General features: G+C 35.7%; 1 protein-coding gene across 10 annotated transcripts in view; it reads right to left on the minus strand.

Annotated features, from left to right (window-relative positions):
• The window catches only part of DOP1A (DOP1 leucine zipper like protein A), a 102,661-nt gene that overhangs the window by 51,954 nt on the left and 34,452 nt on the right, over positions 1 to 16,255 (minus strand). For all 10 annotated transcript variants that reach the window (XM_032339168.1, XM_032339165.1, XM_032339166.1 and 7 more), the window contains 4 exons: positions 12,926 to 13,096; positions 9,522 to 9,711; positions 6,220 to 6,318; positions 12 to 111 (listed from right to left, as the gene is read on the minus strand). In XM_032339168.1, coding sequence (XP_032195059.1) covers positions 12 to 111; positions 6,220 to 6,318; positions 9,522 to 9,711; positions 12,926 to 13,096 — 560 coding nt within the window. The remainder of the gene's footprint in view (positions 1 to 11; positions 112 to 6,219; positions 6,319 to 9,521; positions 9,712 to 12,925; positions 13,097 to 16,255) is intronic.

Below are 16,255 nucleotides of genomic sequence, written 5' to 3' on the forward strand. Positions count from 1 at the left end.
CAAACACCTACCAAGAAGCCATGCATAAAGTCTCCGGTTCAGGGACATATCCCTCCTCAGTACTACGTGAAGGGCTGCTGACAAGATCCTGATCATATCTGGTCGAGTGGCCTGAAAAAATTAGAAATGTGGTTGTACTTAATCCTATACAAAAACACATTCCTTTCTTTACCCTTTAAAACAATCCCACCTTGCAATATACTCAGAATGTTAGGGCTTGGGAGGTAGTTTCATATAGGACTGATCTGACTGTTCAAACACAGGAATGATTACTTCCATTTTACAGATCAGGAAAAATTACTGATTTTACAAATCAGTAAGAAAAGGTAGCACAGCTATTTAGTTGCATAATTCAATTATGCTAATCTCCAGTTTAAAGTTCTTTATCCTATCCAACATTAGCAAGATCCGACACAAAACAATCAAACAAAAATGGAGCAAAATAAAACAGATTCAAGAAAATCAGTCTTTCATATTCATACTGGTGTCAACTGCCAGTAATTATGTTAGAAGCTCACTATCTTCATCAATTCCAAGTCTTTCATTTTCTAACCTTTTAAACATTTTTATGTGGTAGTCTTTCAAACATATAGAAAAATAGAAAAACAATATAATGAATGCTTTTGTACCCACATCCACCTTTAACACATCTTATTTTTTAAATTTTACTCCAGATCTTCTTAAGAGAAAATTCATTTTTTTCTTTTCCTAACAGCCTTATTAGATGTTCAAAAAATGATTTCCTAATGAAGGTTTGGTTTTAGCTAAAAGAGGTGAAGTTAAAAGAAAAATAAAAGGAAGGCAGCTAATTAAATAGCTATTAATTTTAAGGATATTACTAGATAATCACTTTAGAATGGAATCTTGGAATCTGAACATTAGAAGGTAATGTGGAAATCAACTAGTCTAAAAATCACTCTAGAATAAAAACCCAGAGCCTCATGGGGCTTGAGTACTTAACCAAATTCAAATACCTGGTTAGTGACTCATCTGAATAGAGAGTGGACTTTTTTTTTTTTTTTTTTGAGAAGAGACTTATTAATCACTGACTTGTCAACTTTTCAGTACTATGCTTCTTGACAGTAGTGGAAAAGGATTTACTCAGTTTATTTGTTTTAATGGAATCTTAGAAATTTAACTGAGATGTTACAGAACACAGATCATCAATAGCTGAAAAAGTGGTCACTCATCTGAGTTTATTAATCTAAGCAATTCTAAGCAAAGTGTGGTTCCTGAACTTCTGGGGATTTCTAAAACCCTTACAGGAGGTCCACGAGGTAAAAACTAAATTTCTAACAATTTCACAATGCTATCTGCCCTCTGAGATGTGTTGACATTTGCTGTGATCCAGGAATACTGGGTGAACCTGAGGCACCTGAGCATGAACAGAAGAAATACAGCAGTGGCATCTACTGTACTTGGAGACAGGGGATTTTTTACTCTCATGTACTTACAGTAAAATTAAAAACAAAGGGGAAAAAGTCAGTTTCACTTAGGAATGTTGTAAATGAAGCAGAAAAAAGTTTATTTTGTTAAATACTAGCCCCTGCACAGAAGTCTTTTAATATTGTGGAATGAAATGGGGAGTATACACAAAACACTTTGACATTACATGACGGTATCTTGAGGAAGAGCACCTGAGTAACTGTTTGAATTGTGAGGTGTACTACCCATTTTTGTACCACTTTTAACTGAAAGAGGGACTGATGATACAAACTACAATTATTCAGGCTTGAACACATGGCAGTATTTTCTCAAAAATAAAGTGAGACTGTCAGTTCAAGAAAAACAATTAATACAGATAATAAATTTTGAGCTTCATTTTTCATCTAATTTCCAAGAGAAAACTAGAAGTATTTTCAAGATTTTATTTTTAAGTAATCTCTACACCTAACATGGGGCTCAAACTTAAACCTAGGATCAAGAGTCATATGCTCTACCAACTGAGCCAGCAAGGCACCCCAAGAAAATTAGAATTTTAGAAAATCTGTATTTGGCTTGACATAGTACATACTGAATTAAATTAAATAAGCTTGAAAGCTTCCCAATACCTAAAAAACTTTGCCCATGAGATTGGTGGTAGTAGTAAGCAATGTGATAGTCTGTTATTTGGTTAATCTCTGGAAGATTTGCATAATTCACTGAAGTAGCATTTCCAAATAACCAATCATGATGTTACAAAAGCATGTCTGAGGGCGCCTGGGTGGCTCAGTTGGTCGAGCGACTAACTCCTGACCTAAGCTCTTGATCTCAGGGTCCTGAGTTCAAGCCCCACCCCATGCCCAGCAAAGAAACAAAACCTTATTTGGGTAAAAGATGTATTCAAAGTACAAGACAGATCAGCAGATTTTCATGAAACAGAATATGAAAAGTTCATTGATTTGGTTTCAGATTCCATATTGCAATTAATTTTCTTAGAACTACAGCTTACTGAGCTTTGGTGTAGTATAGAAGAATATGCTGTTTTAACAATTTTAACAACAACAACAAAAGACTACTGAAACCTTCCTCTCTTCCAATTATGTATCAGTGAGAGATTTTTTTTTCCATATATTTAAACCAAAAGAAAAAAACCATAAGACTGATCGCAGAAGCAGATTCTGCTCTGTACTATTAGACCAGATATTAATTTGTGGAAAAATAAAACAATGCTACTCTCTCTATTCACCAATTTTTTTAATGTGTTGGCAAAGTTAGTTTATAAAATGTTATCTAGACAAACATGATAACTTTGTTACTGTTATCTTTATTTCTATTTATTTATTTTTAAGATTTCACCTAGTAATTTGAAAGAGAGAGAGCACAGAAGGAGAAGCAGACTCCCCACCTAGCAAACAGCCCAACTTGGGACTGAGGCCCAGGTCCCCAAAATCATGACCTGAGCTGAAGGCAGATGCCCAAACTGACTGAGTCATCTGTTACCTGTTGTATTTAAATGAATTAGTAAATATTTAAAAATCTCTCAGTTTTAATTTCTAATGATTTAAACAGATATAACCTACATCAGCAAAAGAATTTTTTTAGGATCCTCAATATTCTTTTTCAAGACTTATTTATTTTATACAGAGAGCGAGCGAGCAGGCACACACGTGCAAGCAAGCATATGAGCAGGGGAAGGAACAGACGAAGAAGAGAGAGAGAATCCTCAGGCAGACTCCCCACTCAGTGGGGAGCCCAAGTGGGGTTTCATCCCAGGACATTGAAACCCTGAGATCATTCTGAGCCAAAATCAAGAGTCAGACACTTAACCAACTGAGCCACCCAGGTGCCCCAGGATCATCATTTTTATTTATTTATTTGAGAGGCAGAGAGTGAGAGAGAGCATACGAGCAGGGGGGAGGAGTTGGACATGAGGCGTGATTCCAGGACCCTGAGATCATGTCCTGAGCCGAAGGCAGATGCTTCACCAGCTCAGTCACCCAGGCACCCCAGGATCCTCAATATTTTTAAAGAGTGTAATAGGGTCCTAAAACTAAAGCAGTTGAGAACTGCTGATCTAACATCAGATATGAAGATTACAGGTATTTTCACAAATCCTGAAAAGTATGAATGTCTTGGGGTGCCTGAGTAGTTCAGATGATCAAGCATTGGACTCTCTCTTTTTTTCTTTCTTTCTTTCTTTTTTTTTTTTTTTTTTTCAAGTGTTGGACTCTTGATTTTGGCTCAGGTCACAATCTTAAGGTTGTGGGATCAAGCCCCCTGTCTGGCTCCATGCTCAGCAGGGAGTCTCCTTCTCTCCCTCTCCCTTCCCCTCTGCACATGTGCTTGCTCTCTCAATCTCAAATAAATTAAAAAAAATTTTTTTTCTTAAAAAATACTAATGTCTCCAAATCATATTTTGAAAACAAAAACAAAATTTCTCTTTAAAAAAAAATTTTAGGGGCGCCTGGGTGGCTCAGTGGTTTGGGCTGCTGCCTTCGGCTTGGGTCATGATCTCAGGGTCCTGGGATCGAGCCCCGCATCGGGCTCCCTGCTCCGCAGGAAGCCTGCTTCTCTCTCTCTCTCTCTCTCTCTCTCTCTGCCTGCCTCTCTGCCTACTTGTGATCTCTGTCTGTCAAATAAATAAATAAAATCTTTAAAAAAAAAAAATAAAAAATAATTTATTTATTTTAGAGAATGTGAGTGTGTGGGAAGAGGGCAGGGGCAGAGAGAGAGGAAGAGAAGCAGACTCCCCGCTGAGTGTGGAGATTGATACAGGCTGCATCTCAGGACCTGGATATCATGACCTGAGCTGAAATTAAGAGTCAGTTGCTTAACTGAATGAGCCACCCATGCACCTTCCCCTCTCCCAAACTACTCTTAAGAAAGTAAGAAGTCACTTCTTGACTACCGTTGACATTACCACACATTCCTAATATGGAATTATTATTACAGATTGGGCCAACTTTCCATGAAATAAGTAGAGAGATTCTAGGAACCCATTAACTGCTGAAGCTATTAACAGCAATCACTTTTGGGACAATGTAATGAAGGCTCTCTTAAGTTACGATTACAATCAATATTTGCTCAAAATTTATTATATATGAAAGATATGAAAAGAGGAAATGTGGGGAACAAAGATGATTTGTCTTCATCCCTATTCTCAGTAACCTAAAAATCCAGTAGAGTAATAGGGGGAAGATGTAACTGGGTCTGGGTAGGGTACCTATTTAAAAAAAACAAACAGTTATTGGTTTTATTATACAAATTATAAAAGATAAGGCTTAAGAAAATCTTCTTGGCTGGTATATTAAAAAAGTACCAAAGAAAATTCAGCTAAACAAAAGGTTGAGAAATACTGGTCTAATGAGATTACAAACTAATTTCTTCTCAATTTAAATCTACCATGACTTAATCCCTCAGGTCTTGCTGAGTCACCTATCAGTATACAGAAGGACTAATAATGCTGAATGCTTAGAAGGGAAGAAAACAATGGGAAAGCTTAAGAGTAAAGGTCAATACATTTTTTTTCAATAAAGACCCATGTAATAAATATTTTAGGCTTTTATGCCATATACATTACTTTAGCATATTCTTCTTTGCTTTCTTTTATGAATCTTTAAAAAAGGCGAACTCATTACTACCTGATGAGCTGTTTGCACACCCTTGTACTGATAAATTTAGACTATGCTGATGTCCCAGCAGGTGTTTGTGAAAAGCCAGAGATAGAATAAAAGCCTCTGGTTTAAGAGTGGAAAATCTCAAAAACAGCAAAGCAGACAGTTTATGTTCCAATTAGGGACAATAGGCAATGAAGTGTGAAATTCTTCAATTATTAATAATTCAATTTCAAACTGAATAAAGTAATAAAGAAAAATGTGAGCATGACAGATAATGAAAATTCACTAGTTATCTACTAACCATAGTTCTTACAAACCCCCAAATAATAGTCTTTTCTGCTAATGACTTTTTAGAAATAAACATCCTTTTCCAAGGTAGAAATTTTCCATCTTACTACTTTTGTTCTTGCATTCTGAATGTTCACATATTGGTGTTCTACATAACTCATCAAAGTTTAGAACTCAAAAGAATTCAGACTACCTCTTTAAAAATGAAGACATTGAGGGGTGCCTGGGTGGCTCAGTGGGTTAAAAATGAAGACATTGATCACATTTTCACCAATGAAACACTTCACTCATGATTTGTTAACTGTTCTCATTTGTAATAAAAGTATTAGAGAATGTCACAGTGACTGAATATTTGGCTTTCAAACAGCCAACTCTGCTAAGAGTTTGACATACATCACCAAATCGCCAAACCAAGAAAAGGTAAGTTACATCAGGACAGACATAACAGCTGAGCAGAAGGCCTGGGTCTCAGAGGCCTGCCTCACTCAGAGCTCTGCCTCACTCAGAGCTGGCAATGATTATCTCTTGTTTCTTATAGGTTAGAACTCTTTTTAAAGGTATGAAATAATCTATTTCAATTTCCATATTCTTGTGCAAATTAATAAACTTCCCCCCACCCTCCAAAATTCCCGCAAGTTCTACTCCTTAAAAAAGGAACTGTTGGGGGCACCCGGTTCAGTTGATTAAGTGTTCATCTCTTGATCTTACTACGGGTCTTGATCTTAGAGTTATGAGTTCAAGCTCTGCATGTATTGTATGTAGTATGTATTGCACTTACCCATTCATAAAACAAAAGAATTCAACTTAAATCCAACTTAAAAAATAACTACACATCAGGAACCTATGATTTTCCAAAGAATTCTTTATATTAATATCATTATTAATGTTTTACCTGACTCATGTGGAATGGAAAACAGAAGAGTATAAGGTCCAGCGTGCTTCTCTGTACAAGTACACTTGAGTCCTGCACTGAAGTACTTACTGCTTCTACCTGAAATAAGAGAGCCTTTAGTATCTACTGCCTGTTACATTGGGAAAGATTTACCATGCAAGTGGAACACTTCATTTTCTCCAACCTTCTTAGTTTCTTATCACTGGTTAAATGTATTTACAGTATTTGGAATAGGTAAACATATTACGATGGTTTAAAAAAATTAAGGTATACAAGAGTATATACAGCAAAAAGTTCTCTCCCACACTTGTCTCCCAACCAATTTCCTTTTTTGCATGCAGCCAGTATAACCAGTGAATATTTCCTACGAATGTAAGTAAATAAAAACACACATGCATATATCCCAAATTTTGCTTTTTTCTTTTAATAACAGATCTTGGAGATCTTTCCTTAACACTATATACAGAGCTTCATTATTTTTTTTATGGCTAAAGAAATACTCTATTTCATAGATGAATCCTAATTTTTTAACAGGCTTTTGATGAAAGATATTTCATCAAAAAAGATATTTATGCTGTTTGTAAATATTTGCTATTGTAAATAATGCTGCAATATTAAGATGTACCAGTACTCTTCTAGGATAAATCCCTTGAAATTGAACTGCTGGGTCCTGGGGTATATGCATTTGCAATATAAATAATGCAATGCATTTCATTAAGGTTATATATATTTATATTCCCACCAACTTTGTGTGACAATTTTTTATATTTTTCCATGTTTAACCATGTAAACATGGAAATATTTTTTTTCATTTTTGCCAATCTGATATATGAAAGTTGGCATCCCAGTGTAGTTGTATTTTTATTTCTATCATAAGTAATGTTGAGCGTCTTTTCATATGTTTGAGTTAGTTTTATTTCCTTTAGGTTATCTGTTCAAATCCATTTTTATACTTATTAATATTTGCCTACTTATTTATAGTAGCTCTCTGAATAATATGAAGGATAGTCCTCTGTGATGTATTACAAATAGTTTTCCAATTATGTCATTTGTTTTTTAAAGAAATAAAAAAGTGACTTGCTTAAAATTTCCATTAAGTTATTAAAAGGAAATGTAATAATAAATTTTAAAATCTGCATAAAAATGGTATAGTCATTTCGGGAAATAGTTCGGTGGTTTCTTATAAACTTAAATATACACTAAAAGATGATACAGGAATAACTGTTTGTGATCTTGGATTAGATAAAATTTCTTAGAAAATATCTAATACCAAAAGCACAAATGCCAAAAGATAAAGCAGATAAACTGGACTTTATCAAAATAAAAATTTTCCTGCTTCAAAGGACAGTATTAAGGAAGAAGAAGACAAGTCCATAGCACAGGCAAAAATGGTTTTAAATCATATATACAAAAGTCTTAACATCCAGAATATATAAAGAACTACAACTCAACAACAAAAAGTGAAATAACTCAACTTAAATAACAGGCAAAGAATTTGAGGAGCCACTTCTCCAAAGAAGATTTAAAAATGACAATAACCATAAGAAAGTATGTTCAATATCATTAGTCATTAGGGAAGTGCAAATCAAAACAATAATATTTTACACCTGCTAAGGTATCTATTAACTTACATGTCAATGTTCAGAGCATTATTGATAATAGCGAAAAAAATTATCTGATGGACAGATAAATAAAATGTGGTATTATCCACACAATGCACTATTATTCAACCATAAAAAGGAATGAAGTATTGATACCAGCTCAACATGGATGAATATTAAAAATATTGATAAGTGAAAGAAGTCATTCATAAAAGGCTATATATTATATAACTGCATTTGTATGAAATGTTCAGAATAGACAAATATATAGGAACAGAAAGATTAGTGGTTGCCAGGGGCAAGAGTGAGGGAAAAACATGGTGTGATTAATGATTAAGGGGTTTCTTTTTGAGGTGATGAAAATGTTCTAAAAATTAGATAGTGATATCCGCACAACTTTGTGAATATACTAAAAACCATTGAATTATGTAATTCCAAAGGATAAACATTATGGTATGTGAACTGTACCTCAATAAAGTTGTTATTTAAAAAATGTATCTTTACCAAGTGAACCAAGAATCCCATTCCTAGGTATTTCCTTAAGAAATAAAAACATAGGTCTCCACAAATAACTGTATGCAACTGTTTACAGCAGCTTTATTCATTATTGCCCACAAACGTTCATTAACTGGTGAATGAATAAACAAATTGCAGTACATTCATGCAACATGATACTACACAGCAATGCAAAGGAACACACCACTGATAAGCGTAAATACATGGATGAATCTCCAATGTGTTCTACAAAGCGAAAGAAACCAGACTTAATGGCTGATACTGTATGATTTCATTTATATAGTATTCTAGAAGAAGTACAACTACAGGAACTGATATCAGACCAGTATTTGAAAGGGCCTGGGAGTATAGGAGAAGAAAAATAACTACAAAGGGGCCCAGAAGAACTTTTTGGAGTGATGTGAATAGTCTTTATTTTGATTGTAGTATTAGTTACTTGGCTATAGGCTCTATCCAAATTCATAAACTCTACACACAAGTTGTTATTTTCCATGTATGTTAATTAGAGTTTAATACATGTGACCATAAATCTGCATAAAAATCTCGGTCATTTTATAATCATATAGGAAAAAAGTGCAGGATGATTAACCATAATTAAAAAAAAAACTTTTCATAGTGACCTTTGAGGGTTTGTTTTTTACTCCTTGCTAATTTTCATAGTATAGCACTCTAGAGAGAGAAAATGTTTCCTTCTGTTCTTAATCTAGAAATTAAAAAGTATAAGCAATCAATGTGTTTTTTTGGGCACTATCTTTCACCATCTCCTTTGGTTCTGTATCTTCTTGTACAAATTCAAAAAAGAATCTGGCTGTCACTTTGTTGAAAATCCATCTTTCCTATAATGGAAGCTATGACTGAAAATGTCTCCTTTGGAATGATATAATTAATGTGGCTATGTTAACAGAGGTCTGATCAGTTAGCAAGATGGCAATAAAGACCATTTATTTGCTTGAATAACAGCTGAAGACAACATATAATCTACAAATCCTTTTCCATGAAAAAAATTTTTTGATGCTTTTAAAAACAACACTTAGTGACTAATTTGGTCTTTAAGTTTCCTTGATGAAAAATGCAAGTTCCATGGAAACAGGAACTCTGGTTGTGGCACAATTCTCACCATCTGTCTGGAACAGTGTGCCTGGCTCTGAAGAAGTAGGTTATGTGAGCAATCATACATAGACATACCATTAGTTCAATATCACTGCCAATTATATAAAGTTGATCTTCCATGGAAAGCTTCCTGTTCAAATGGGCGAGGACATATGTGATTCCTGGTAACCGTACAGCAGGACTGGTAAGGAGACTACCCCAGAGGGCACTGTAGAAGGCTGACTGGTCCACTGCAGCAGCAACCTTTTCCAACAAGGTGTTTGTTCTGAGGGACAAAACAAAGTGGCTTAAGAAGACAAGCATTTAGTTTCATGTTGCTAAAAGAAAATTATTCTCCACCGGAATGTATGAAAGCATTCACACTATTGTTCATGCTTTGCCCTGGACACAAGTGTGATAGACTAAAAGTGTATTCTCCAAGAGGACTGGATTTCAGTCCTGGCTCCCACATTGACTTACTATGGTGAAGTCACTTAATCTTTCTCCAGTTCCATGTCCTGATCTGTAAAATGAATCTTCAGTCCTATACATCTTAGTTAACAGTAATCCTATAGCAGAATATATTTTCTGTTGAATTTCTATGAATTTTTTTTGTTTTTAAAGTAGGCTCCAGGGCGCCTGGGTGGCTCAGTGGGTTAAGCCGCTGCCTTCGGCTCAGGTCATGATCTCAGGGTCCGGGGATCGAGTCCCACATCGGGCTCTCTGCTCAGCGGGGAGCCTGCTTCCTCCTCTCTCTCTGCCTGCCTCTCTGCCTACTTGTGATCTCTCTCTGTAAAATAAATAAATAAAATCTTAAAAAAAATAAAATAAAATAAAGTAGGCTCCACACCCAGTGTGGAGCCCAACATGGGGCTTGACCTCATGACCCATCTGAGATCAAGACCTGAGCTGAGATCAAGAGTCAGATGCTTAACCAAATGAGCCACCCAGGTGCTCTCCCTATGAATTCTGAAAGGACGTTTTCCAAATGTTTCCTTCTCTTTGAAAACATATTATATAATTCACAATAACTTTGAAAAAGTTTGCTGGAGATTCTTGCAGGGAAGCACAGCTACCAATATAGCCTTGAACAAAGAATGGTCCGCCTCTATTGTGGAAGGCTGTCCGCTTTGATCAAGCACACAGCTTCAGGAGGGACACACATGGAACAGTGAAGGAAGAAGAGGACACCTGCCTAGCCAGCCAGGTCAGTTGAATCAACCCTAGTGATCCATGGGGTGACAGATGTCACACCGAGATTGCCCTCACATCCTGCAATTCATAAAACTTTAATCAGACCTGTAACAAAATCAAAGATGCATTATTGCTGTATTAGGGACTATATTTAAAAATAAATTACTTTTGATTTGTTTCAAGCACAGAATAACATAATACCTAAAAATTTATTATATTGTAGTATAGTAGTCAGAATCAAAAGAATCTGATGATGTATTTTACTGTTTACTTGCTATGTGATTTATTTATTTATTTGTTTTAAAATTTCTTTTCAGTGTAACAGTATTCATTGTTTTTGCACCATACCCAGTGCTCCATGCAATACGTGCCCTCCTTAATACCCACCACCTGGCTCCCCCAACCTCCCACTCCCCGCCCCTTCAAAACCCTCAAGTTGTTTTTCAGAGTCCATAGTCTCTCATGGTTCACCTCCCCTTCCAGTTTCCCTCAACTCCCTTCTCCTCTCCATCTCCCCATGTCCTCCATGTTATTTGTTATGCTCCGCAAATAAGTGAAACCATATGATAATTGACTCTCTGTGCTTGACTTAGTTCACTCAGCATAATCTCTTCCAGTCCCGTCCAGGTTGCTACAAAAGTTGGGTATTCATCCTCTCTGATGGAGGCATAATACTCCATAGTGTATATGGACCACATCTTCCTTATCCATTCGTCTATTGACTTGCTATGTGATTTAACCCAACACTATACTCCCTCATGGCCTTAATTTATCTTTGGATTAAAAGAACATGGTTATAAATCCCTTTATTAGAATTTGTGTGGAATAAGTGTTAAAACATAATGCTATAGTCTGAATATTTATGTCTCTTCAAAAATCATGTTAAAACCTTATCTTCCCAAAATGATACCAGGAGAGGCAGAGCCTTTGAGAGGTGCTTAAATCCTGAGGGTGGAAATCTCATGAATGAAATTAGTGCTCTTATGAAAGAAATCCCACAGAACTCTGTAGTTCCTTCCACTGTGTGAGAACCAGGGAGGAGGCTCTGGTTATGAACCAGGAAGAGGGCGTCACCAGAACATGACCTTGCTCATACTGATACTGGACTTCCAGCCTTCAGAACTGTGACAAATTAGTTGTTTATAAGTTACCCAATCTGAAGTATTTTGTTATAGCAGCTCAAACGGACCAAGACACATAACGAGACAAATCAGAGATACCACACTCATAAAAATCATTATGTTAAATTTTTAATTGTGACTAACAGACTTATAAAGTGTTTCCCTAGAATTAATATAACAATTAGAAACAAAACTCAGCTATACACTAAATGAAATTACATTATATGTTTCTAAAATTGTAAGCGAGTAAAAAAGTTGACAAAAGAAAATGATGTTTTTAGACATAAATTTTATTTTCTCCAATTAGTTTAGGAAGATAATCCAGTATTTTCAGGATTAGATTCTTATCGCATTATAGAAACATATGAACCAAAATAAAATAGAGTAGCTGGTCAATACACCAGAATAAATTATTTAAATTCAAATCATTAAGTGTACTCATAAAATAAGCTTGGCATTTTCTGTTTTTGCCATCTCAACTCACAATTTCCTTTTTGGGAAGAATATTAGTAACAAGCTACTAAAGATAGTTAATGCCATCATGCACTGTCTATAACTATAAACTTCCTCAGAAGCAGTAATAGGCTCCAAAATAGATTAATTCATTTTCTTTAAGAAGTTAAAATATCAAGAGCATCATGTCACAGCTAGTGAAACAGCACTGTACTTGGTGTTAGGCTCTTTTCCATCACTAATAACTTAAAAACTGTTAACACGTGGTCCAATTTCCCATTCTTTTATTAATTTAAGTTCCTACATATTGATTACTTTAAATTATGGGTTGCAATTTTTTGAGTAACTTGTATGTGCTAGGACTTGACTAAGTGATTTCATTATTACAGTAACAGAATGGAATAAGTACTGTTTGTTTTAGAGATGAAGAAACTGAATAAAGTTCTGAAATGTTGAAAAGCTTGTCTAAGCTGTCTAGTGTCTGTTGAGCCAGGATTTGAACCCAGTGCATCCACCTCCCAAGTTTGTGTTCTTATAACCTACCTATATTTTCAGTGCAATACACAAATTAGATACATACTACAATATTTTTTTAGTTGTTATAGAAACCTTCAGGTCAAGTGTTTACAATAATTAATTTTTATGATGTTAAAACATTATTGATCCAAGGATGCTTGCTGACAAATCTATGACTTTGCTTACTTAGTTGCACTCATAACAGTACCATCTTACCTCTCATAGTACTCTGATCCTTCTTCTAAGCCAGGCAGAATACCAGTTAGCAATCCTTGTAGACCAGGCTTCAGTGTTTTACCCAAAGGCAGGTAATAGATCTCATACAAACTTAGCAATGTTGGTTTCACAGACATGGCAGCATTTGCAAGAAGAGGAAATAACCCAGAACTATTTAAAAACATAGAAACAAAAGGGGGTGGGGAGAAGCACATTAACTACAAAACATTAATTCATATGTACCTACATATACATGTAAATCTTGACTTATATTTTGACAAAATAAGAAGTTCTCCTAATCAACTCAAAATGATATCCTCTTCTACATCAATTTAATCAACACAGGTCTCTCACCTAAGCCTCATATTCATAAACCCAGTGGCCACCCAGCTATTTTATAAAGATTTCAAATTTCACAATTTCAAAATATGGCATCATTATCCATCTGGCTGACCAAAAACTTATACATTTAGGAGTGATCCTTGACTTCTTTAAAAAAAATCTTCTCCTCTAACTTGTATTAAGTCACCAAGTTTTCTCTCCACATCACTCTTCCAGATACTTTTCTTTGAATACTATAAATCATCTCCATCTCTACCAGACTTTTCCCTAGAAGAATCAACTATTATGTAGTGCTCAATCATCCTGACTTACCAGGTACTGCTTCAGTACTGCCCTGAAGCACCTGTCCTCAGGAAAACCTTTCACTGGCTTTCTTTTGCCTTTCAAATCATTCTAGTTTAATGTAGCTTTCAACATTTTTTTATTTTTTGCTACTACACACCTGTACAGCCCACATAAGCTCACCAATTTTGCTCTTGCACCCTCTGCTCCACATATACTGAAGAATTCCTTTCAGATTTGTTTGAGAACCTTCCATGCTCTTTTTAGTGTCTAGGTCTTTCCATATGCTGGTCCATTAGGTTTAATTCCTACTCCTTTACTTAAACATTTTTGTTGTCTGGTGACTTCTAGACTTTCAGTAATTAGCCTAAGCCATTTCCTGGAGGAGACTGTCTTCAAATTAGACCAGGTTAGGCTTCCTGTTTTGTGTTCCCATAGTATCCAATACCTACTTATTCTAGTAAGTTATTCTGTACTTACTGAGTATTTCGAATAGGCAGCTCTGTAAATATCAGAAAGCAAGGGATTATGACTATCTTTTTGTTTCTGCATCCTAAGGTCCTAGCACCAAGTCCTCTTGCACTTAGGTGCATAACAAAAACATAAAGATTGTTTTGCTACTAGTTTATATAGTAAATAGAGGTTACTACTTGCTACTAGTTTATATAGCAAATAGAGGTCATCAAGAGAGAACTCTGTTTCCTACTTTCCTGCCTCCAACTTTAGGTAGCCTGATCTAAATTTATAGTCAGAGCCTCTTCAAAGCTTCAAAGCTACTTTCATAAGCACCAGGGCCCAATGCTGGCTTTTGCCAACGTCCTGCTTCATCCACTTTCCTTTTTTCCCCCCTTTAACTTCTCTCTCTCTCTTTTAAAAGATTTTATTGTTTAAATAATCTCTACACCCAACATGGGGCTCGAACTTACAACCCTGAGATCAAGAGCTGGATGCTCTACCGACTGAGTCAACTAGGCGCCCCCATCCTATAACTTCTGTCCTTCTTCTTCCACTTACATCTTTGTCTTTCAACACAATTGTGTTCAATCTCATTCAGTGTACCTGGGTGAACTCAATTATTTTCACGTCTTCAACTGCCACCTAAATGATGACTGCTGTAAAATCTCTAGACTGAGGTCCAAATTTGTCTTACCAAACGCTGACTATATGTAATATTTCATGGTACTCAAACTGTACATCCAGCCTTCTTAGTAACTAACACTGCTGTGTACTGCATCATGTTAAGAAAAAATAAGCTTAAGGGGTGCATGGGTGGCTCAGTGGGTTGGGACTCTGCCTTCGGCTCATGATCTCAGGGCCCTCGGATTGAGCCCCACGTCAGGCTCTCTGCTCGGTGGGGAGCCTGCTTCCCCCTCTCCCTCTGCCTCCCTTTCTGCCTACTTGTGATCTCTCTCTCTCTGTCAAATAAATAAATAAAATCTTAAAATCTTTAAAAAAAAGAACGCTTAAAGCAGCAATATGGTATTTTGCCATATAACAGTTTGTTCAACTTGAAAAGTATTTGTATATAATTATGTGCAACCATACACCTTGAGATTAACAAAATTACAAATGAAAAACATAAAGTCCAACATTAATACAAACTTTAGTTTTTAAATTAGATGCACTTTGAAAAACCATAGACTAGCAATATAATTTCACTCTATGTTGTGTAAGAATGTCTGCTAAATCTACAAATGTAGAAATGTTTTCCTAGGTGTGGTATTATAGAGATAATTTACTATTCTGGTAACATGCTGCTGAAAAAATCAGATATACTGCAATTTTGTAAAATAACTGTTTTTTAAGGTAAAATTTGTGTTACTGAAGAGTTGAAAAGTAGCAGGCATGACTTATAAAGTCCTGCATTAAGAAAGGAAACTACCATCTCTGAAACTAATAATACACTAAATGTTAACAAAATTGAATTTAAATATAAATTTTTAAAAAAGGAAAATCTATCAGTTACTAGAGAATTATAAGCAACACAAATTCAGAAATTCTTGGCTTTTCTTTTAAAGTGCTGTTTTTTTTGGAATGCAGTATTTATTATTATTAAAAACAATCACGACATCCAAGCAGAATTTAAAGAAAAAACATATATGCCCACTAAAGCAGACCAGCAAAGCTAAAAGTTTGTTTTTATTTAAAAAAAATTTTTTTTTTTTTAATTTTAGCATTGTTTGGGTGGCTCAGTTGGTTAAAGTGTCTGCCTTTGGCTCAGGTCATAATCATAGGGTCCTGGGATCAAGCCCGCATGGTAAGCAGGGAGCCTGCTTCTCCCACCCCCTCTGCTGCTCTCCCTGCTTGTGGTCTCTCACTCTTGCTCTTTCAGATAAATAAATACAATCTTAAAAAAAAGACTGATTAATTTAGAAAGAGAGCATGAGCAAGGGGAAAGGCAGAGGGAGAAAGAAGCAGACTTCCCACTGAGTGGGGAGCCTGAAATAGGGCTCCATCACAGGACCCCAAGACCTGAGCCACAACCAGAGGTTGAATGTTTAACCAACTAAGCCACCCAGGTGCCCCAAATTTGTTTTTATTTTTAATTTTTTTCCAAAGATTTTATTTATTTGAGAGAGAGAGAGAGAGAGAGACAGATGGTGGAGGTGGGGGGAGAGGGACAAGCAGACTCTGCACTGAGCATGGAGCCCCATGTGGGGATCATGAGATCCTGTGCATGAGCCAAAATCAATGTGGCTTGTTCAA

Source organism: Mustela erminea, chromosome 4 (assembly GCF_009829155.1).
Source record: "Mustela erminea isolate mMusErm1 chromosome 4, mMusErm1.Pri, whole genome shotgun sequence".
Lineage (NCBI taxonomy): Eukaryota > Metazoa > Chordata > Mammalia > Carnivora > Mustelidae > Mustela > Mustela erminea.